Source organism: Anomalospiza imberbis, chromosome 8, assembly GCF_031753505.1.
Source record: "Anomalospiza imberbis isolate Cuckoo-Finch-1a 21T00152 chromosome 8, ASM3175350v1, whole genome shotgun sequence".
NCBI lineage: Eukaryota > Metazoa > Chordata > Aves > Passeriformes > Viduidae > Anomalospiza > Anomalospiza imberbis.
Genome location: NC_089688.1, coordinates 26450627 through 26473149, shown reverse-complemented (window position 1 = coordinate 26473149; position 22523 = coordinate 26450627). Strand labels below are relative to the sequence as shown.

Genomic DNA, 22523 nt, shown 5'->3' with positions numbered 1-22523 from the left:
ATTCTGGTGTCAAAACAGCCTCCCCAAGGAAACATGGTTTAGTAGGTTTGGTAGCTCTTTATATGCTGTGCTGCCTATTCATATGCCTTACTAAACATAAGTTCTGTGTCATACAGGTGCAAGTGAACAGCAGACTCATATCACTAAGCCTGTGAGTATTTTGCCTGGAACTGCAAAGCACAGCTGTGTGATTCTTCCTTCTCCTTGACTTTGCAGTTTGCCTCCTTCTTCCATTTTTTACCTAAAGCTTACTTCAAGCTGAAGAGGATAGGACTCTCTCAAGTGAGTGCAGCCATTTCTTGAGTTAAAAATGCTGACCTTCATAGTCTTACCTCTGACTGTGTGCCACAGTATGATTTGTTTTTAGGTGACAGGTCTGGGATTGTGAATTGGTAATATCCTGAATCGTGGATCCCATTGTAGCAAATGCCTCCAAGTGCCAGCTGATTAACCTCCCATCCATAAGGACACTCTGGAATTCTGGTAATGATGGTTTTAGGATAGCAGTATACCAGAATTACATCTGGAAGGAAAATGATACACCTGGAGTTATTCAGTAGTAATTTCCTTTCATAGAGGTGGGCCCGCCCACTTACTTTCCATTGGGCTTAACCTTCTGTGAACACGGGTGTGTGCTGGAAGGTCCCCTAATGAGAGCAGCTTTTGCTACACAAAATGGACCTTTAGGTTTTTAAATTCTGTCTTCCTTGGAAGAGTTTAGCCTTTGCCTTCTAATCAATACAAAACATTGTGAAAATTTTTTATCTTTCTGGAATAGCTGATTGAAAAGCAGAGACACTGCTGAGAAACCTGAAGTAAAAAAGGACTGCACTGAAAATGTCTCATTAACTTATGCTGCAAAGCTGGCTTCTGTAACACCGCTGACTCTGTAAAAATAATATTGGTGAGGTTGTTTGGTAGGCTTTGTAGATCTGCACTCTTTTGTAATGGTGTATAGGTCTTGGCCACAATAGATATTCCGCCTTTTCTCTTGGACTGGCACTGTAGTGCCAGCACAAACTGAATTTTTCCAATTGTCAAGTCAAAAGCCAAGATTTAAAACTGAACTGAAGAACCTGGGCCTGTTAACAACATTAGAAAATGACCCAAACTTCCAGCCCTGTTAACAGCAGTGCTGTGTGTTTCCAAACGTGGTGATTGCTAATACACACATGAATGATGAACATCATTACAGGCAGACTGATTGCTTCATGATAGCAGAATTGGATATTTTTCACAGGCAGAGCTAATTTGAACATCTGATGGAAATTTTAAAGGCAAATATTGACTAACCATTAGTGACCTGAAAATTGAGAAAGACTTCAAATTACTACAGTGAGGAAAAAAAGGCATCCTCCCTGGAATTATTCAGTTACTTCTTTTAAAGTCCTTGCCACTCTCATTTTTTTATGCTAAAAGCCTCATTTTGCAGCCTTTCCATGTCTGCTAGGGAATAATCTGGGAAAGTCAACTAGACATCTGAACAACTTGCTTTTTTCTGATAAACAAACCTTCATCACATGCAAGCTGATTCTGCTTCTGTTAATGCTCAGATTTATAACTGGCAACTTTAGAGCTATGAAAATTCCTGCAGTTAAGAGAAACTGCTTGTGCACATAAAGGTACTGAAATAAATGGCTAGAGGGTCAAATACTTTAGATATACCATGAAATGACTGACAGCAATCTGACAGCAGTCATGCACTAAAAAGCAAACACTAAATTGAGGCATATTCCAACACATTTTTAGAGCACATTTTGTAATTGTAAATCTACATTACAGGTCTGTCTGGCACCAGATCACTTCAGTTTCTAGGCACTAATCAGTGTGCAATTAGATCCCTACCTTCAATGATTTTTGTATTTCTCTTGCTTTAATATAACAGTGCGGTTCGGGGGTTCAGCCCAGCACATTCAATCACCACTGGCAATCTGACTGTAGTCCGGGGGACTAAAGCCCAGTTTGGGCAGCAAAGATCTGCTGCATCTGTACTATTACAGAAAATTTCTAATTGTTTTTGTTCCCTTTGCTATTTTATGCTTTTGTGATTAACTTTCTTGCACTATGGTTATTCAGAGTTAACTATATGCCTAATTCTTTGTGGGGTTAGGACTTGTTCGGAACATTCTTTACTGTGCTAGCTCAAAGCAGGTCAATAAAAGAAATGTAAGGATTAGCTCTACAGAATCCATGGTTTAACTTTCTGAAGGAAAACCTTTTGATTTTGAATGAAAAAACCCTTTGGCAGCTTAATTACAGGAGAAGATCTTAGGAGACATAAGTTATTTTACCTGCTTTATTTGGGCTGCAAGGCCCCGCAAGAGCTCGAGCCAAGAGGACCAGCAGATAAATAGCAAGAGTCACCATTTCTTGCAATGATCTGAGGACACAGGAAATAAAAGCTGAAAATGTCTTTAAAAGTGGAAATAAAAACATTGCATTGTCTGCAGTCCCGAGGTTGTAATAGCTACTGCTAAAATGTCCTTTTTGCAGAGAGAAAAAATAACATTACTGATATCCTGTCACCCAATGTAATTTCAACTACAGGGTAAATCTTTCAAAGACCATTGCTATAACTGGGTCACTACTGTGACAATTTTACTATTTCAGTTTAGTAGTGCCTTCTAATTATTCTAGTTTGTTTTCTTGCAAAGAGTCTAAACCTAAAGTGTTAACATAACCAAATGAAACTAAAAAAGACGGAATAGAAATTACTAGAATAAATATGACACAAGAACATATATAATGTGCTTAAAATTTAGTGCTGAAACTATTCTCTGTGGTGATGGCTATTCTGATGCATATAATCTTAACTTCATGTAGCTCAGTTTTGGTGAATTATGCATTTTCTCCTTTGCTGCTAAATGTTGAGTTTCTAGGAAAACATCCATAGAGGTTCTTTACATTTACATTTCAGGCTTCAAACCTAAAAACTGTTTCCCACAGGGGAAACCATATACAGCCTGTGGGATTGGGACTGCAGTTCTCATATTTTCCCTTTGAAGACACTCTTCAGTATCAGCCCTCATACACACATCACTAAGCAGACTAAGTCAGAAGTAAGAAATGTCATTTACGGGGGAAAAGAAAAATCATTCCAATTCAGTAGTTCTAACAAAACAAATCAATTTCAACACTTTCACTTAGCCTCTACTTAAAAATACATATTTATAAAAGGGTCTTAAAGTACATATCAGTGACAATTCCTTCAAATTATCATCCTATGTATTCTACAAGAAATTAAAGGTTATACCTACGAGACAAGAAGGAGCTAATTATTTCAGATTTTCATTCCAGTCTTATTCCAAAAGCAGTGCTGTCAGCTCTTTCCAAGATGTCCTCTTTCAAATGAACCCAGCTGGTGTTATCTTCGCTTTATATAAGCAATCTTGTAAAAGGAGCCCATCTCTGGTTAAATCTCAACCTGCCAGTATTGTCCAGTGTGCGAGGAAAAAAAAAAGAGTTATAGAAAAGCAGTTATCTTCCCCTAGATGAGTCTGCATTACTGCTATTTGACTTTTACAAATCTTTCTACAGTGGTTTTTACAGATCTTGCAAACAAGTGAACAGAAATCTGCTAAAGGTACAAAATTTTTTTGTTTGTGAGTTTATTAGGAAAATCTAGAATTTCTGGAGAGGTGAAGCTACAACTGCCTGCTAGAATTCAGTGAAAATATATTTATAGGAATTAGCTGCTTGTCTTAAATGGTTTATTGAGAATGTCAAGATTTTGTGCCATACAAGTGGACAAAAGTAATGGCAACAGATCATATACTACATTTGGAGTTGGGTTTTTTACTTTTTTTTTTCTAAAAACTCACAGGCAGGTAATCTGAGTTTAGGTAGGCTCTTCCATAAGCCTTAGCACATTATACTACATAATAATAGTACATAATACTACATGCATGTAAGATTGTGTAATATACATAGAATATTAAACTATAGATTGTGTAAAATTTACCATTGCACAGAAAACTGAAACAAATTCACTCTTGGTATGACCACCAGTCATGAAGATGTCTATGAAAGTCTTGGCTACTTGGCAGGATTTTCTGGTGCCCCATTACATTCTGTTTGTGTCAGCTTATAGTGAAAGGCCCAGAAAAAGTAGTGGGTGCACTACTGCTATTTTATGCAGAACATGGGCTTTAAACAGTCTTGCCATGGAAACTGGTCCAGCCTCAGCTTTGGGACTGTGTCCCAAACCCTACCCAGTCCCATGCTCTGACACCTGTCTTGAGTCACTAAACACAGACCTTGCCTCACTGACCTTGCCTGTGGGACCCAGCCCTGTGGGGCTCCTCACAGATGGTCTGGTAGCTCCTCTTGTGCAGAGCCTCCTTCTGCCCCATCACGGCAGGACTTTGGTGTCCTTCTCTCAAGCCGTTTTTGGCATATAGGGGGGCACAGTAATAAAGCTGTAACAGCTGTCAATAGTCTGGAGTTTTTGAAGGAGAGAGTGGAATGGAAGAGCACGGTGGCCCTGACCTAAACCTGAAATGCTCAACAAGGAGTTTTTAGCTGGCCTGTGAGTAAGATTTATAGGAACACCTTGAGGACAGCAGTTACTACAAGAAGTGTCTGAAGCCAGAAGACCTGAGCAAAGCAGGAGCACAGGTACACCTGCACTTTGAGGGCTGTTTGGTGATGGTTGTGTGCAGGTGAATCTGCAGTGACATGAAGAATTAAGTGATCAGGGTGACTTCTTCTGGCAAACTGATTCAAAGCCCTAAGAAAAGGTTGAAAAGCCTATAGATGTTGGTGCTTAACTTCAAACATCAAGTCTGAACCAAGAATGAAGCTTTGTAAGGAGTTGCTGTTACTGTTCTTGTGAGCCTGCAAGCCATCACATTCTGATTTAAATGAGATTACTTAAAGATGGACAAATGGATAAAGTCCTCTGGGCAGGGTTTGTTGTTATTCTAATTGAATTAAAGAACAATCCACTGAACAAGAACCAAAGCTCATAAATAATTTGGTGTGATCTCTCTAACTAGAGATTATCCTCATCAGAAATCCTAAAGCAAGGAAGATCTAATTCCAGGTGTCTGTTTTATAGTCTCACCCTGATCCTGCAGGGATTCAGGCCTAATTTTGATTTCCTAAGGCTAAATCTAAATATACACTGTGTCAACATGCACTATTTTTTGTCTTTCTGTGTGTGAGTGTGTATTGGTCTGGAAGAAGAAACCAGAGTTTCTCGTAAGACTTTATGATCAACCCTGTTGACAAGAATATATAGCCCAGGAACAAGGGGAGGCTTGCAGGAGAAAGCTTGTGACTTTGGGCATGAGAAAGGACTCATGGCTGTGTACAAGCTAATTCTTCAGACTCAAAGAATCAGATTCAGTCCTGGGGTTGGACTTGGCCTACCAGGCCTGCACACACAGGGCTGATTTGGAGCATAAGCTATTTGGCTAACCTTGATAAGGCATAGTGTAAATGCCTAAAAATTATGTAAGTGATCCACCTCACCGTAACATTAACAAAGCTCTAGAAACACAGATAGCTTTTTACTGATGATTTTTAGCAAATACTCTAATTAAATTATCACTGGTATAACACTACAGGTTTCAGTGGAATTACTCCAAAATGGATCTAATCCCATAATTTGTAAGAGAAAATAAATCTCTCACTATCTTCTCACAGAAAACTTATCTCCATGTACATAATACTCCTTTTAGGCAAAAGGTAGAAAACAGAATGAAAACCATGAAACAAATTTGGCAGTGGTACCAGCTGGTGTATAGTAGTTTGCATTTGCATGAGAAACAAGCACAAAATGTACCTAAGCCAACCAGCATTTGATACCTGCACTGATCAAAGGTGAAGGCTGGGGAAGGGTTAGGTTTCTCTCAGTAAGTGCACACACAGAGAAAGGAAAGCCATTAACTTGCAAAGCAGGCCATTGAGGATTGTTGTGGTTCCCTGAGTCTTTCCAAGACCATTGAATAATCTCAGCAACCTAAGTATTTGTAAAGATTTCAACCAAGAGCAAATGAAGGCCTTATTGTGAATTTCACCTACAAGGGCAGCTTGTGTCTCCAGCCTTGTTCCTCACTTTGTGGTGGAAAGCTGAGTGAGTATCAGCTGTCTGGCTCTTATATGAAGCAAATGAGGTTCTGCTGTTTGAACCTGCAAGGGATATTGCAACATCCAATTTTCATCAGTTTTGAAAAAAACAATAATCCTGAAGAGTCCCTTAGCTATATGGAAGGACTTATGGGATAACGAGGATCAGTGGAGACAGGCAGCTGATTCTAAGGGAAGGCAGATCAGCTGACACTCATCTAGAGGCTGCAATGTATAAATGATGGTGTTTCCACACACCAAAACCTAGCATAGTCAGTTTTGTCTGAGATAAGGGGTATATTTATCCCACAGGCATAGAGACATCCATGCTAGGTCTGGAGGCATAGTAACTGTATTTATATTTGGCCTGATCTGAGTAGATCCTCTTGGAAGTGCAGCACTGTGTTGGTACAATAAAATTTTCCTGAAGCCTGATTGAGCTGTGCTGTGTAGATTTATTCCCTCAAGGCATAAATACCTTACGGATTTAGGACTGTTTTGCCTTTTACAGTGTAAATACCTTTCCAGCAGTCTATTACTCATGGCACGTGGCTGGTCACTCACTTCAGCACATGACTGAGTCACCATCCCTGGAGGTACATGCAGATGTGGCACTAAAGGAAATGGTTAGTGGTGGTCTTGGCAGTTAGCACACTTGGACTTAAAGATTTTTTTCCAACCTAAATGATTCTACGATTCTATTCTATGAATGTTTTAGCCTCGTGAGCAGATTATAGAGCAATGCATGCATGTACAGAGAGCCTGGGACCCACAGATCTCCTGCACCCCAAGTCCCCAAGTGGCTGATATTCTTCAGTAACTGCACAAGACCTATCAGAAGAAGGGGAAATCAGAGGAATCTGTCACTGTGGAAGAGTCACATAAAAACCCGAGATGGACGTTCAGGCCACCGGAAGAGACAGTCTTCTGCTCTTGACTTCCTCATGCGTTAGCTCTCTGTCTGTGTAACTACGCAACAATGAATCATAAATTTTCAGCAATCACCTGCAGCCATGAGCTTGGTGAGACAGTGCTGCTGCTGGCACATGCACTCCTAGGGTGTGAGAGAGGACAGTCTCTCAGCTGAAGAAGCATTCCCTTGATAATTCTGCTGTTCAAGACAGATATTTACAACAGCAAATCTTGCTGAACACAAAATTGTGGCTGAAGTAAATAATAATATTTCATGTTCTTTTGAATGCCTGATCCTATTGCTGTTTAGCTTTGCCAGCATATTTATTGTTCTTTGGATGCTTCTCCAGCAAAGTCTTGCCTGTTTTGCAGTTTGCTACTGCTGGAACAGAACATCAGTTTCCAGCAGAGTTTCCTTGAAGCCTTTGTGTGGGTAAGTGCTTTATTTGTTGTAATTTTTTAGGGGATGTCTTGGAGCTAACTAGTTATGAAGGATAAGAATTTGGAGCTTGACTTAATAAAGACATGGTGCATGATTTAATGAATGTATGAGACATGTAAAACAGGTCATGCAAGACCAGAACTGATGACTTATTCTGGTCATGTGAGACCTCGCTTGTCCTTGCCTCTAGTTGGAGATGCCTAAACTTGCCATGTACTTAATTAATTTGTCTAAATGAGGCATGTATTGCGTTAACAAGTGCTGTAAGGTGGCCAAGATACATGCACAGATATCTGTAAGGTGCCCAAGATATCCTGTGACACAGGACCTCTGGGACACTCGGGCACTTTTGGAGCAGGAATTGGAAGCCAAGGATAGTCAGGACATCTTAAAAGACACTGGATATCTGTGTGTGGGCATGGGCATCTGAGTGGAGACCAGCCAGACATGCTGCTCTGGTTGGCTTGACATTAATTTTTGCTTGCCTTGGGAGCCTCAGCAGCCCTGCAAACTCAGCAGCACACATGCCTGAGCCTGCTCCAGCACCCTCCAATTACTCACTGAGTGCCCAAGGACAGCTTCCAGGCAGAAGCTGGAGCACTTCTGCGGAAAGATAGCTTTGATCTCAACAAGCAAGAATTGCATCTGGGTCTCCTGTAATCCTGGGTGAGGGCTCTGACCAGCAGTCTGCTCCAGCTGTTCTTTGAAGAGGGTGTGGCTTTTGGGCTCCACTGTGTCCAGAACTGCTGTCCCATCTGGGATCTGTCAGAGCAGAACTGCAGGGATTTTCTGTTGAGAACACAGGGATTAAGTATTTTGAAATGGCTGGTTGTTGCTGTGGAATAGCATTCTGTAATCACCTGAATTTGGCCTAAATGGCTTCTGAGGTATATAAGTGCTTTTTGGATCTCAGTCATGCCATCCTGTATAACATCTTGTAAACCTTTTAGTTCTTGTTATCTCAACAACAGGTCTTGATCTCTTGGCAGTGTGGGTGAGGATCTCACCTCAGTGTGGGGAGGATTTTAAGAGGAAGGTGAGAAAAAAGGAAGAATGGACTCTTTGTGTCATTCATTTGTTTAATCTTTGCAGTTTGGCAGCTGGCTCTGACACAGTGACCATTCTCTTCTTGCTCTTTTCTGAGCATTATCCCACTGGTACTGGGAAGGTTGCTGAAATATATTTCTTAGTTTGGGTCGGAGTATGTCACCACAACTTTAAAAGAGTCTGCAGCAGATGCCTGATCTTCTGCCTGATTCCTTGCCATGTGTGTTGGCCATAAATAATGCTCGCCCAGCCTGCACGCCTTGCTACTGAAAATCTGACCAAGAAAAAAAAAAAAAAAAGCCAAGACTGCAGTGCAGTGAAACATAAAAAGTATACTAAAGGCAAATTTATCCTCGGGGTCCCTCAGTGGCAATTCCATTGACTGCTGAGAAACTGATCCTAAATCCTAAATGTATGCTGCTCATTTAAAAAATATGGTTAAGGAAGAAAAAAACAAAGCAAAGACAGATGAAGGGGCAAACTGATAAAGAAATTTCAGAAGCAGGAGGAATGCTGAATTACAGAAACCTTTCCTCAGACTTGCAATCTGTATTGCCCTGGGAGCCAGGAGTTCTTCTGCTCCCTCTTTAACACCTCTACCCTTACCTGAGCTGCAGAGCCCTTCTCCAGCTCCCTTTTTTCCCCACAGTCTGATCCAGCTGAATTATAAACCTGCTTTGTGGGATCCAGATAAGAATGCACACATGAAGGACTGGTAAAAATCATGTTCTCGAAATGCTCACCATAAATTCATATCCTTTGAGGAGTTAAGATCCATTTCTTTCCCCTATGAAATAAACTTTCAGTATCTGTAGTACTGCAGTCTCAAATCAAACACAAACCTTTGCACTTCTATCAGTGGCAGCTGCTGATTAAAATCACAGTTTTGGTTTCCCAAGCTACATAATCCTGCTAGTTCAATCTTAGACCTACTTTTCTTAGCACACTGTATCCATTATACCAGTGTTGTCCTAATTTTTGAAAGTTTGTGATTTTTGGCAGTCTGATAGCATCATCCTTGGAGACAGTCTCTTTTGCTGTGAAAGGGATCTGTTCGATGTAGAGAGTTATGTGGCTCTGAGAGCTACATGTATCAAACTTAGCTGCATTAATTAGCTGGTGCTGTGCTTGTAAACTGATCATAATAATGCTTATCACAATCTCAGTACCATTATCTCTGTTTTGCAGATACTGGAACTGAGACACAGAATGGCAAAGCACAGTGTAGGGTGCTTGAGCTGCCCATCCTTCTCTTGCTTCTCCTTTGCCACTGAAAGAGTAAGCAGCTTGGAGCAGGAAGTGTCTAAGCAGACTCTGGATGGGTTTGTCTGTGAATGAGAAAAGCTTTCTGGGAAGCTGTGGAATGATTGTTTGTGGAATGATTCCATGTCTTCTGGAACAGAGGACTCACATGCCAGAGGCTCTTTTGCCACCTAAGGTAGTAAACTCCCTCTTGCTTATCATACCATTTCCACTGGCCTTTATGGCTTTTTGACAATGATTTGGTGACTCACAATTGATTACCAGTTGAGTGTCTCAGTGCATTTGCCTCTTCTGATCTCATAAACAAAGTTTCTCACTTAGTCAAGACACATTCTTTAGCATTCAGCCTCCAAAAAGGTCACTTTCTGAGACTTCCCACCGATAAGAGACCAATTTTCAGATCAGTTAAAGGGTATTGTTTTCTTCAAATTGCACCAACACACCATTGATGATGGTTCTTTCGATTCACCATGTTTCATAGTGGCAGAGAAATGTAACAGCTTCATGCATTGGAGCGGAGAAGAGCAATTATCTAAAGATTTCAGGCATTCAGTTGGGTTTTCATTTCCTTGTTGCATTATGACTCAACCAATACCAAATAAAATCCAGATCTTACTTTTTTAATTGGCTGGATAATTAATTTTAATTATTATTAAAAATTTATATTATTTTAAATTTTAATTATTTCCTGTAGAATTCACTTAAACACCAAATGCAAGAGGTGGGTGTGGTACTGCCCATGTACAACTCTTCAGAGATTTTCATGGGCTCCCTCTCATAGTCAGGTTTGAGAAAGCTGACACCTTTGTGTTTTCTCCTGCTGAGCTGTAGCTGGTGTTGTATTGATCACTCAAAATCAATCCAACCATCCTGGGCAAAAGTACTATTTGCTAGCTTTTAAAGTGACAGTTTCTCTCTTCTGATGTAGCTTACAGTAATGTAATTGGACGAAATAGTCTGCAGCAAACCATCATTTTGATCTAAGCTGGCTGAACAGAGCATTGTGGCCATCTAAAAAATGTTTGCAATTTTGTTACCAATGGCATTCATGTAGTATTTCCTACAAGCTATTCCAGAAAGTATGACACTGTAGTTCCCTTTCATGAAAATCCCTCAGGAATACAATAATGTGATTGCCTTCCAAGGGATTCATAGAGTTGTTCTCCTCAGTAACCCACTACAGCTCCAAGTACTCAATCCTCCAGGACAGACTGTGCTCAAGACTCCAGATTGATTATGCTGTTAATGATGCGGGAAGCTCTGCTGCTGTTTGTTTATTCTGAGATTAGCTAAAATTAGAAGTTGACCTTATGTTCCTGAATTAATTTAAATATAAAAATTCAAGTTACTGATTCTGATGATTTCTTTTCTGGAAATATGATCATGAAAGCCAAACCTCCTTGAGCTGTGAGTCAGTTCTTAAGTGATTTGGGAATGAAAGGTGTCTGGCCCAATTGATACACAGGAGCAATAAACCCTGAGCAATCTCCAAGGTAATGCCTTTACATGTATTCTGGGCATCTACAGATATGCAAGATTTTGAAAGATCAAGAAGATGTCAAATCCTTGTTTTAAATGCTTGAAAACAACTGGATAAATTCAGTAAATAGACAGACCTTGAACTGCTGACTGCTTGGATATACCAAAAGCACATGAAGTTGAAGAGTTACTCTTTGCATCTCTGGATGGTCTTGATATCTTAAAAAAGAATAATAAAAAGAGCAGGGAATACTGAATCTTTTACAGCAATAGGTTGGTAAGATACATTATTGATGTTTCAGAAAGTGTGTAAGGCTTAAAGTGCTGAACTTTAAATACTAGGAAAGGGTCTGTTTTCACAGCCTTTTTCTTAATATCAGTTTTGGTTTTTCTCAGTGGGCTCCAAAACAAAGTGTACCTAAATCAATAGTCAGTTCTGAAAATGTAAACTGATTTCAGAGTATTCTGATACATCTTCCTGGAAACCCTTTGGGAAAAAAGAATGTAGTTGGAATGCCCACTCTCTACATCTAATTCTGGAGGTGGGTATGGTATTATTTTGGCATAGGTGAAATCAGTTGATATGAATGTAGAGAAGATATGGCAACAATGCTATTTCCTATGTTTGAAATATCATTCATTTCAGGCCCTCTGAGACCTTCATAAAGATTTTAGTCCAGACACCAACTGGCCAGGAGATGGTGTTAGTGAAGTACTATAAACAGACACGTGGCACAGAAAGGCAAAGTGACTCATGAAATCTGGTAAAGACATCTCACCCTCCTCGAATGGTGCTCCATCTTTTGGACGCTTCCTTGGCCTGTTCTGATTATTTTCATTGTCTATAATAATTATTATTTAGTGTTGCTGTTTCAATATGGCAAGCAAGCAATGATATGAGAGCAAACATAATTTTCTTGTATATTTGTCAATACATTCATTAACTAATAATGTAGATAATTTATTAACAGATAAGTAAAAATAGAATAGATCAAAGCTTATATCACTCAGGATTAGCAGATGTGAATGAAATAAATTCGATCATCTAGACCTTTTTAACTTCTCTTCCAAGCCTTAATCTTGTGTCTAGTAACAAGTAATTTGGAAAGAAATTCCTCTTTAGGACAACAAATGCTGTCTATTTCTTTCATTCTGCACCTCCTGTCAGGAGCCAACTCAGCTGAGATCCCCAGCTGCAGGGTGACCTCAAGCCTTTCAGTCAGCTTTGTGAATTCCTGTACCAGTTCATTTCTCCACTTCCCAGTCTTCATTTTCCTCATGTGGTTGCAACCCTTATGGTCTGTCCAATATGCCACTAAACCCACAATGTCTGAAGGTGTTACTATGTAATGTTACCTTCTGGTATTCTCACCTTCCCACCTCCTTCCATGTTTCCTGTCCCACCACCTCTCTGTGCCCTTACCCCTCCCAGTGAGCTCAGCAAACACTGCTGCTCCATCAATCTCCTTCATTTCATGACATTGCCTATGCTACTTAAATATGCTTGTGTGTGAAATTTTGGTTGTACATCTTTCCTTCCAACAGTCCTTTGCTTTGTGCAGGGTTTCCATAGTGGTTTCCTGCTGGCTTTTCACCTCTTCTCTCACCAGCAGTATGACACGGGCCAGAAATGGCTCTTCAGGGAGGAGCTGGTGTTGGGCAGAGAGTGGTGGTCAGCTAACACGATTCCTTGGCAGCGGGCTGTTGCTGTGATCTCAGGTTATACATGCATGGGTTTGCACCTTTTAAAGCTATTTCAATAATGTCTATCCAAAGAGAAGGAAGAGAAGGAAGGGCCAGCCTGGACCCTTTAGTCTCAGTCTAACCAGGCTCTCTTGAAGTGAAGTGAGGAGGCCAGGTACAGCCTGGCCCCAGAAGCTCAAAGCATGAAGAGGGAAACTGTACCTTGATATTTCTTTTCTCTGTCTTCCTCAGGGAGGTTTCTGAAGCTCACTGTGCAAAGGGAACCTGCCCCTGCCTTCCCTGAGGTGTGGACTGCCCTTTCCCCTCATTTTGCACACAGGAGGGGCAGTTCCTCTGGTTCTCTTATCTCTTATTTGCCTGTCCATGCCAAAGTTGGGGGCATCCTGACTAGTGGGCAATGTAGTTCAGGTGAAGGGACAAGCCCTGGTATTTGTATCTAAATGCTGTATATAACCATCTTATCTACAATGGCTATTATCTTTTAGATGTAACATACTGGACAGAATGTCCTGGATGGCTTGGGAAAGGAGCCATTGGGATTAAAGGTCACTGAGATCAATCATGCTGATGATTTATTTAAGTGCTTGACTATTGTGAATTTTCTGCTTGGCCAGTATGCTTTTTTTATTTTTTAATGATGGGATATTCTCTGCAGAACTTCCTGTTTATAAGCAAACATCTTAAGTCTAGGGGACTTGGCACCTAAATACCTTTTAAAAATTGATCTAAGAGATTTAGATGCCTAGCTCATATTTTTAAAAATAAGTTAGTTAGGAATCTAAATCTACTTATTTTCAGGATTGCAAAACTGGTGGACTTTTCTCCACTATTATTAGCACTGGAAAAGCTTCTTCCTCTGTATTTGCCAAATACATCTATTGAATTTTGAGTTTCATGCACAAAAGCCTTTTAAAAATTAACTCCTATCTGTCACCAAATACCTTTTCCAATGACACTACTTTCTCTGCAGTGACACTACTTTACATCGAGGCTGTTGAGCCCACCATGTGTTCTTCAGGTTGGTCTTTATCCTGCAAGCACAGGAGCCTCCAGCACTACTGAGGGCAGCTTAGAGTTATTGCCCTGAGAATATTGGCAGATATTTGGAAAAGCAGTATACACTCTGAAAAGCGAGTTCACTCTGTTGCCCTTAAGTTACTTAAAAATGGGAACTGGTAAGAAGATCATTCTCCATCCCATCAGGAAAGTATATCTTTAGGATATATCCATATGTCCATAGAATTAATTGTTTCAAATTTTCAACCAAATTCTATAGAGAATGAATGTGGAAATGCTGCAGTGCTCTTCAGGTTTGAAAGTCAGGTATTTGATCAGTTGTGCTTACGAATCTGAAAGCACTTCTTGTTTGGGAAATCCTTCTCTGTCATATAATTCTGTGAAGCAGAAGCCTTTTCTCCCAAGAGTAATATAGACTGAAATTTTTACTTAGGAAAAACACACTTATTTAGTGTGTTTCTTTTTAAAGATTGCTCTTTAAGAAATTGAAAATGCCTGATTGTGTGCATAAAATTGTGTTTGAATACAAAGGACTGGTTAATACAAAGTGAATAGAAAACTGGAAATTTGTGTACGAGAATGTAAAGTAGAAAATAGGCAAATGTGGTCAGGATACACACATATATGGAATCCTAAGGAAAACAGCAATAGAATTCAGGAAATATTTAATCAGTGTTTTGACATACCTTCAGCTCAAGCTTGGTAAATATGTGACTACTCAAGGTAAGGATGCCAGAGCAAGAACATTTTTAACAGGTCACTGACTGTTACTTTAAATGGACTCCTAGCTTGATGGCTCTCTTAGATATAATGTCAAGAAATACCTTGTGTGGAATGGCATCCTGTTCTGTTGAAATATTTTATTATTTTTACCAGGCTGACAAATCTTTTGATTGCAATTTAATTTAATATAATTTAATTGCTACTAGTAGGATACCCTTCAGGAGCTTACTATCCTCACTCTTGCTGCAATTTCTGTTGCTGGAGTGATGATGTTTTCCAAACATTGTTTTGGAAAAAGAAATCTAGGGTTATCATTAATATATAATTATGATAATGTATTATGATAGCTTCAGTTTGCCTTCCTGTGTGCATAGCTACAATAAGATAAGAGCCTTTAGGTAACATTTACATTAATTATATTAATTAGAGAGTTGTTAGGGTAGTATTACTACTTTATAGCCCTTGTACTGGCTATTTTGATAGTCCATGTGCAAGGACACTGCTTCCTCTAATTTTGGTGAATAAGGACTATCACAGTTACCTGGGAAGAGGACTGTGAGTGCACTTGAGGCTGTGCAGTAGAGGACCCAATGTCCAGTCATCCAAAATGACCAGTTTCAGGGCATGGCAGCCTTTATTTTCTTCTGCAGACATGATGAATGTGAAATACATTTCTGAGAAACTGGAAGAAATTCAAGAAATAAAAAATAATTCGCATGTATTGGCCAGAGACATTAAACTGCATAAGACCCCAAGTAAGACTCTGCTTGTGCTTTGCAATTGTAACTTTTCTCATTTTTCTTTTTTCCAGTTTATCTTTTAGTGCTCATATTATGGAACTTGAGAGTGTTAACTGCATCCATTTAGACAGAAATTAAAGTGAAGAGTTCTCTTCTTTTTCTATTATATTGATAAGTTCTTTTTGTCATTGTGATGGAGGGTACATAGCTACATGCAGAACACATTATAATTTTGGAAGATGAAATTAGTCCATTTTTATTCATTTCCCTCTTATTGATAGTGTTAAAAAGACTGCAGGATTAGCACCAACATTACTGTTGATTGAATGGCCTTGGTGGGACTTCAGTCACAGTTAAAACATATTCTGTTGCATGAAAGGCCAAGGAAAGGAAATAACAGAGCCTGGTTTAGTGAAGGATTTAAGATGCATACACATATGCATGAAGAACTAGGGTGCCAAAGGAAGCTGGAGAATTTTGGAGTGGTCTGGTAAATTCCAAGACAGAACTGAATTCAACAGTTGTGTGCCGATCTTGATAGCTCAAAAAATACCATTTTAAAAATTATACAGAAGAAGTATGGTTTCCTTTAATCATTATAGAAGGCTCTGAGAGGCAGAGGTGAAGAAGAAAGGGGCAGGCTGATCAGTCCAGGCACTAATTAGGGCCGAGGTCTCTTTTGGAAGTTAATGAATTTCTAAATAGCTAACGAGCAGCTGATAGGGATCGGAAGAATACTCAGCCCCTGCATCCTGCTTTTATTTCTGCCCTAAAATGAGAGATACCTTTAGGAGATACAGTGTTTTGTGGTCAAAAGTCTTCTCTAGAAATATCTGCTTCTCAGGTGAAAATCCTTTTCTTACACAATGCAAGGGAAAATTTAAATACATTTTTAGTCTCCTGAGATTCGGAATGATTTACATGAGTATTTCTTGAGCCTTACTGCAGTGCTCAGTATTGGACTTGAGTGGTTTTAATTGTTCTGGTCTCTCTGACCCTGCCTTTGGCTATGCTTCTGAAAGAGTCTGACATAACTGCTCTTGTTTGCACTTCCCCCTCATCCTTGTATGCCAGATAGCTTTTGCCATCTTCCTGACCCTGCTGGGTAGACATTGCACTAACACAGCTTTTGCATAGCATTCATTGGATTTTGAAAAACATCGAAAGGCAAAAGAAATGCAACCAGATAAGTGAATGAGCAAAAAGAAATAAGATGGGAAGCCAAGTGAGCACAAAGCAGGGGGCATCTGCTCTTAGGGCAGACCACAGAGGGGGTACAGGCTCTTCTTCAGTGTGTGCATTGCTGTGCAGACGTGTTGTCCTGAGCAGAGCCAGAGGTGCAGCCTGGTGTGTGTCTGTGCTGAGCTGTGAGAGTGATACACACTTAGCTAAGCCCCACCTGGGCTCAGCCATGCAGAGATGCTGTGGTTTACTCACTCCAGTTCCCAGCTTAGAAGGGTCTGGTCTTTCTGAACCACTTGCATGGCAGATCTGACTTCAGCAATTTTTCCCCTCCGCAAGATTCTCTGCTACTCATGTCTTAATAGGTATTTAATAACATACATGAGTTAAGTAGAATATTGTTTTATCTGCTCTAAGATTCCCTTTTATTTTCACCACCTTACCAACTTGGTGGATGTGCATCAGGAAAGACCAGTGCATTTCTTTGCAGTTTGAAATACTTGTCATTCTTGTGGAGGCTCTTTTCTGAGTCACAGCTTTTCTAACCAATATAGAAGTAACATTAATATAGCAACAAGTAATTAAAAAAACCTGGAATCTATTTGGCTCACACTACAATTGAGTATGATTCCACAGCTGTAATTAACTAGGCAGTGTCTGGAAGTGTGTTTCATCCACCAGCTGCCTCTCCTGTGCTAAATTTCTACTCCCTGTGTTGTTCTTACAAAGAGTAATGAAAAGCAAGGCTTGGAACAGAGATATTTCTTGATTGAATGCGTAGAGGCCAGGAATCCTGTGATGTGTTGGAATGTCTTGTGCTGTTCTTGAAACAACCCACTGTGGTAGCTTAAGTCTTAGGATCTTAACACTGAGGGCATTCAGCCTTTCCAAAACAAATTGCCTGCTACCTTCTTTTTGGAAAAAATTCATTCTCTCCCACCTGTAAAACAGGTAGCTGCTAATTCACCTAAAGGTTATAGTCTGCTTTTATGTGATGACTGTTTTTCTTAGATGTAATGACCTAAAGATATGGTTTTACTTAAGCCATGCTCATCCTTCTCTGGTAACTGCTTTTGGTTAATAATCTTTGGCTCAAGACTCTAGTTAGTAGACAATACACATCACAGCCAACACCTGCATAAACTGGTTACCTGAACATGATGTAGATGTCTGTATGGGCAGAATGTGAACTTCTATATAATTCCCTTTAAATTGGCATATGAAAGGGAATTGCCAATGAGTCACGTGCTATTTGCAGATTAGTACTATCCAGAACCTGGTGCCAAGGAAACTGACTTATTGTCTGTTATTACTTTGCTATTCATTACATTGTGCAATACATCAATTGCAAACATAAATACATTCTGTAGTCCATGGATAGGAATAAATCTTGTTATGTTCAAGTAGGTAGATGCTAGGTGCTAGCCCTGCACAGGGAATCACATACACTGTGGAGTTTCCTTGGATTTTTCATATTCTATTAGTAGTATTTTGATGTTTTGGTTTGTTTTTTCATTTTTAATTTGGCTGCTTCATTTTTTGATCCTAACTTTGAAGAAATGACTTGAACAAAGTATTTTGGACTTTTTTTCTGAAACTCCCAGTGCTCACTGAGGGTCTCTCATGTATTTTCAGCCTCTGGGTATCTTTGACAGTTTCAGATACTTTTAGGAGGACGTAATTTCCCCTTGACTTTCCCACCAAGGTTCTTCAGCTAAGGTATGTTTGTTTGTATTGTTTTTTGTATTGGTTTTGTTAGGTGTGGAAGACAGAAAGACTCTGTCATATTATGTAGAACATGCTTCTGTTTTTTACAACTCCTTGTATTCAGACTGCAAGAACTTGGGGAACTTTGAGGGAGTACACAGCCCCTTTGCCCCTTTCCGGATCTGTGTGTCCAGTTTAGGAAGGACCGGTGCTTTCCCTTGGATCTCTCCTAAGGGTCACTCCTGATTTATGCAATGGTTTCTGTAAAACAGCTTTTTGATCCAACAGGACACTGCTCCAAATCCACTCCCACCGGTGGTTCCATCAGTCCTCAGTTGTTGCTGGTGGGATCAGTCATTTAGCAGCAGATTCTGCCAGCTGTGCCCTTGCACTGATGGTGAACTTTGGCTTCATGCTAACTTAAGACAGTGAAGGACATCATTCCATGCAACCCTTTTTTTCCCTACAACCTCTAGTGGCCCTGGGCACAGGCCAGCTGTGTGACCACAGATATGGAATATCACCCTGTGCTTTTGGCTGCCCTTCAGCCTCTGCTTATATTTTTAGCTTTCAGTCCTCTTACCAGGAGAATTGTCTCTTCTTACAATATTTGTAACACATTGGGTGGATTAGCAGTTTTGCTTACTCCTCCTCTGGTCTCTAGTAAAAAGCAAATATTCAAAAGTGATTGTTTAATTTTGATTAAGGAAGAATTGTATTTCCTAACACTGCATGACAAAGCATCCTTGTTTAAAGGACTTTGTTTGAACTGGCATCTAAACTTGGATGTCTCTGTCACACAGCAGGTGCTTCAGATCACTAATCTCCTGCAGTACAAGCTGGTATTTATTCCTGTCCACTCTCAGATCCTTTTACTTGGCATAGCAAAGCATACTATGCACCCCACAAATTGTGCTGGTGAGCATATTTAATTGTACATCAGCAGATTACCTATAATTAGCTCCATCACAGTGAGATCCTTGGAGATCCTCATTGGGAGGATTAATGCCTTCTCCAAGGACAGAAGCAACCCTGCAGGGAAGATGGAGCTGCAAGGTTCTGCTGGCAGAGATGTGAGCTGGTTAAAGCGTTTGATGATCAATCTGAAGTTGTTTATATTTCAAAGTCCAGGCTTTGACTTCCTTGAGCTGTAGCACTGGGTAACTACAAATATCTCAGAGTTTCCTATCGGTCCTATGCATCTAGATAAACTCCTCATTGATTTGCTTTAATACCAGACTGTCAAGGTGGTCACCTGGGCTGGGGTTTGGCATGACTAGAAGTCAATGGTTTGTCTATGTTTGGAATAGTCAAATTTTATATTCAGTGCAGAGAACCTGGGTCCTTCAAAGCCTGTTATGAGTGATGCATCTGGATGCTTGAGGCATCTGCTCTGGGATCAGAAGGCCTGTGCCCTACAAATGAATGTTTCTTCCTAGTGTGAGAGACAGATATAAATATCTAGGCTTAGCTGGGTGAAGCTCATCCATTGTGTTGGTCCTTCAGTCCAGTTCAACTTTTCCTTAGCCTTTCAGTAATCCCTCAGGATTAGCAGAACTCAGCAGGACTTAGGACAATTTTTCTAGGTTGTAGGAGGCACAGACAAAGCAGATGAAAGAGCAAGGTGTGGCAAATAATTTATATCATTGAGACCTGTAAGTCCACTCCAGTTTTGTGCTAATAATGCTTTTTTTTTTAAAAAACCTCCAAATTATCACCCCTTCTGACTGTACTAGAGCACCACCTGCTACCTTGCAGACCTTGTAGGTCTCACAGATGGCCAGGGAGGCAGAATCACAGCTCCTTTCAGGCTAGAGCTGGGGCTACAACTGCGGTGACAACGTATGCAATTCTGCCCCAGATGGTTAACTCCTCTAGATGAAGAACCCACAATGGTTTTCTGTGTTGCTATTTCAGACTTTCCCACCTGATTAGCACCACGTCTGTTTTCACTCATCTGAGTATCTACTACATATATCAGCAACTGGATTTTCCTAGGTAATAGTATATAATAATATAATTTCTTATAGGGATACATTTAAGAAGACTAAATAATGAATCTTCTGATTTGGAGTGAGCTGTGTCTATCCTTCTAACTTGTCTTTTATTGCCATTGCATTTTCAATCTTATTCTTTCCAAAATGAATATCCAAGGGTTGAAATGGAAATTTCGAAGGCGTTTTATGAACGCTAAGGCATGCTGATGTAAAAATGTGAGAACTCCTCATAGCTTTCATTCTGCTTTGTTTCCTCTCCATGGAAAGTGCTGGTTTGCAGTACGGCACAGCAGCAGGCACCAGCTCATCCCAGTTGCTGTGGAGAGGTGTCTGCTGCAGTACATTGCTGTGACACCGGTGCTGAATGGCTGTAGGTTTTTGTTACCCCCACTGTTGGATAGCTAAAATGTGTGTATCTGTGCGAGCCTGCCATTAGGACAGCTCAAGCCACACATGCATAATGAGCGGGAAGTGGACTTCCAGCCTTGCACCATGGCCCCTGTGAGTAATACATATGTTACAGGCCTCTTCGGCATCACTGAAATTCCTCTCCTGACAGGGAACCATTCAGCTCAACAAGTGTTTGAGGGTCAGGACTTTAATTTGTATTAATATAATCTATTAGTGCTTTTCTGCCTCAAACAGCCCTGCATGTCCAAACTCATGGGAAATATTGCTGTGAGTGTGTGCAATGGTGTCCATGTAAACAGAACAGAGAAAAGTTTGTCTGTGATCACAGACTCATCCACAGATTTCAAACAGAGAAAACTGAAAAGCTTTTCTATTCAGAAATATCACTGCAGAGACCTGGGGAGATGCATTTAGGTGCATGGACTCCTATTTCAGACAAAATCTTTCAAGGTGCATTATACCAGGGCAGATGTTGCAGAACACATAACCTTGACAAGGGTCCTGGCATGAAGAGGAGAATGAAGGCAGGATGCTGCCTTTGGACTGCATCTCTCCTGAAACACAATGATATTGTTGATATCAAGCTATCACTATTAAACTGTGAGCTCATACTCTTTCTCCATAAGTGTTGCAGTATTTCTAAGCTGACATTTTCATTTTTCAGCAAGAGATTGGGACAAAATTGTTCTTATTTTTAGATTAAATGCGAGATGATTAACAACTAAAATTCCCCATAAAGATTAACTTTATGTAATAATTCCATCCATTCTTTCATGCAAAAATATCCAACCAATGATAGTGCAAAACACTACTAAAACCTGTTAAAAACACTTTTGATTTGGCTGCTACATCTGACTGCACCATATTAAGGTTTATGCATTAAATTAGTCTTAAAGCTCATATTGGTTACAGATGAAATAGCCAAGATATTTCAGCATGAAGATATGAAAGGCTTTCCAAAGTCACCTGAACGGGTGCATTGTGTGAAACTCTCCAGCACTGCTGAAATCAGTTCCAGTCCAACCCCTCTGATGTTCATTAACCTTGAATTGTCACCAGTAAAAGTTAAAATGTATTAAATACATGCTGAAAACATCCTTCACTATACTGCTGCAATGTTGCTGCTGCAGAATGTGTCTTTGGCACATTTGTTGCTCTGGAACTTCTTGACATTTGTTCTTTTATGCTTTTTCCTTGGTACCTTTATTGGTTGTAGGTTTTCTGTCATGAGGATTTTGTCTAGGTAGCTACAACATATCCTTGTGGCTTAAGAATCAAGAGTAAAAAAAAATTAAGTTGTCTTAGTGAAATTATTTTAAAAACATTGTCATGAAGTCTGAAGCAAATTAATGCTGCTTAAGCTTATTGAGCATGATCTTGAATTGGCACCAGAAAATAGTGCAGGTTGGAAGGGACCTTTAGAGGTCATCTAGTCCAGCTTCCAAAAGATGGGCAATATAGTAATCCACTGTGTTAGAAAGACGGTACTGGATGAAAAATGTTTGGATGGGACTGTAAAATGAGGTGTTTTAATGGAAAATATGTCAACATATGGGACACATTACTTTTCATTGACAGGTGTTATCCAAACCTGTTATTAATTGAGCAATCCAGCCTTGCTTGTTTCTTGCTGTAAAGGCTGCAGAGGTGATGACATAGGTGTGTGTTAATCAAGTGTCAGTGGATCACATATTTCTCTCTCTTGCAGGACTTAACATCCATCAGTCTAAGAGCAGCTCCAAATAACAGTTAATTATCCTACCCAACATCCTACCAGCTTGGTAAGTATTCTGCCATTTTACAGATAAAGATAATTATAAAAATACT

The 22523-nt window shown here is 39.9% G+C and overlaps 1 protein-coding gene and 1 long non-coding RNA gene across 2 annotated transcripts in view; one reads left to right on the top strand and one right to left on the bottom strand.

The window, feature by feature from the left end:
• TECTB (tectorin beta) overlaps positions 1-6757 on the bottom strand; it is a 12547-nt gene extending 5790 nt beyond the window's left edge. Inside the window, exons 1-4 of the mRNA XM_068198043.1 lie at positions 6593-6757; positions 3254-3424; positions 2292-2380; positions 333-523 (exon numbers count right to left, since the gene is read on the bottom strand). Coding sequence (XP_068054144.1) covers positions 333-523; positions 2292-2367 — 267 coding nt within the window. The 5' untranslated portion in view covers positions 2368-2380; positions 3254-3424; positions 6593-6757. The remainder of the gene's footprint in view (positions 1-332; positions 524-2291; positions 2381-3253; positions 3425-6592) is intronic.
• On the top strand, positions 4747-22523 carry LOC137478301 (uncharacterized). Its single transcript, XR_011001497.1, has 4 exons — positions 4747-6448; positions 6584-7417; positions 18217-18300; positions 22405-22523. It is a non-coding gene; the product is annotated as an uncharacterized lncRNA (long non-coding RNA).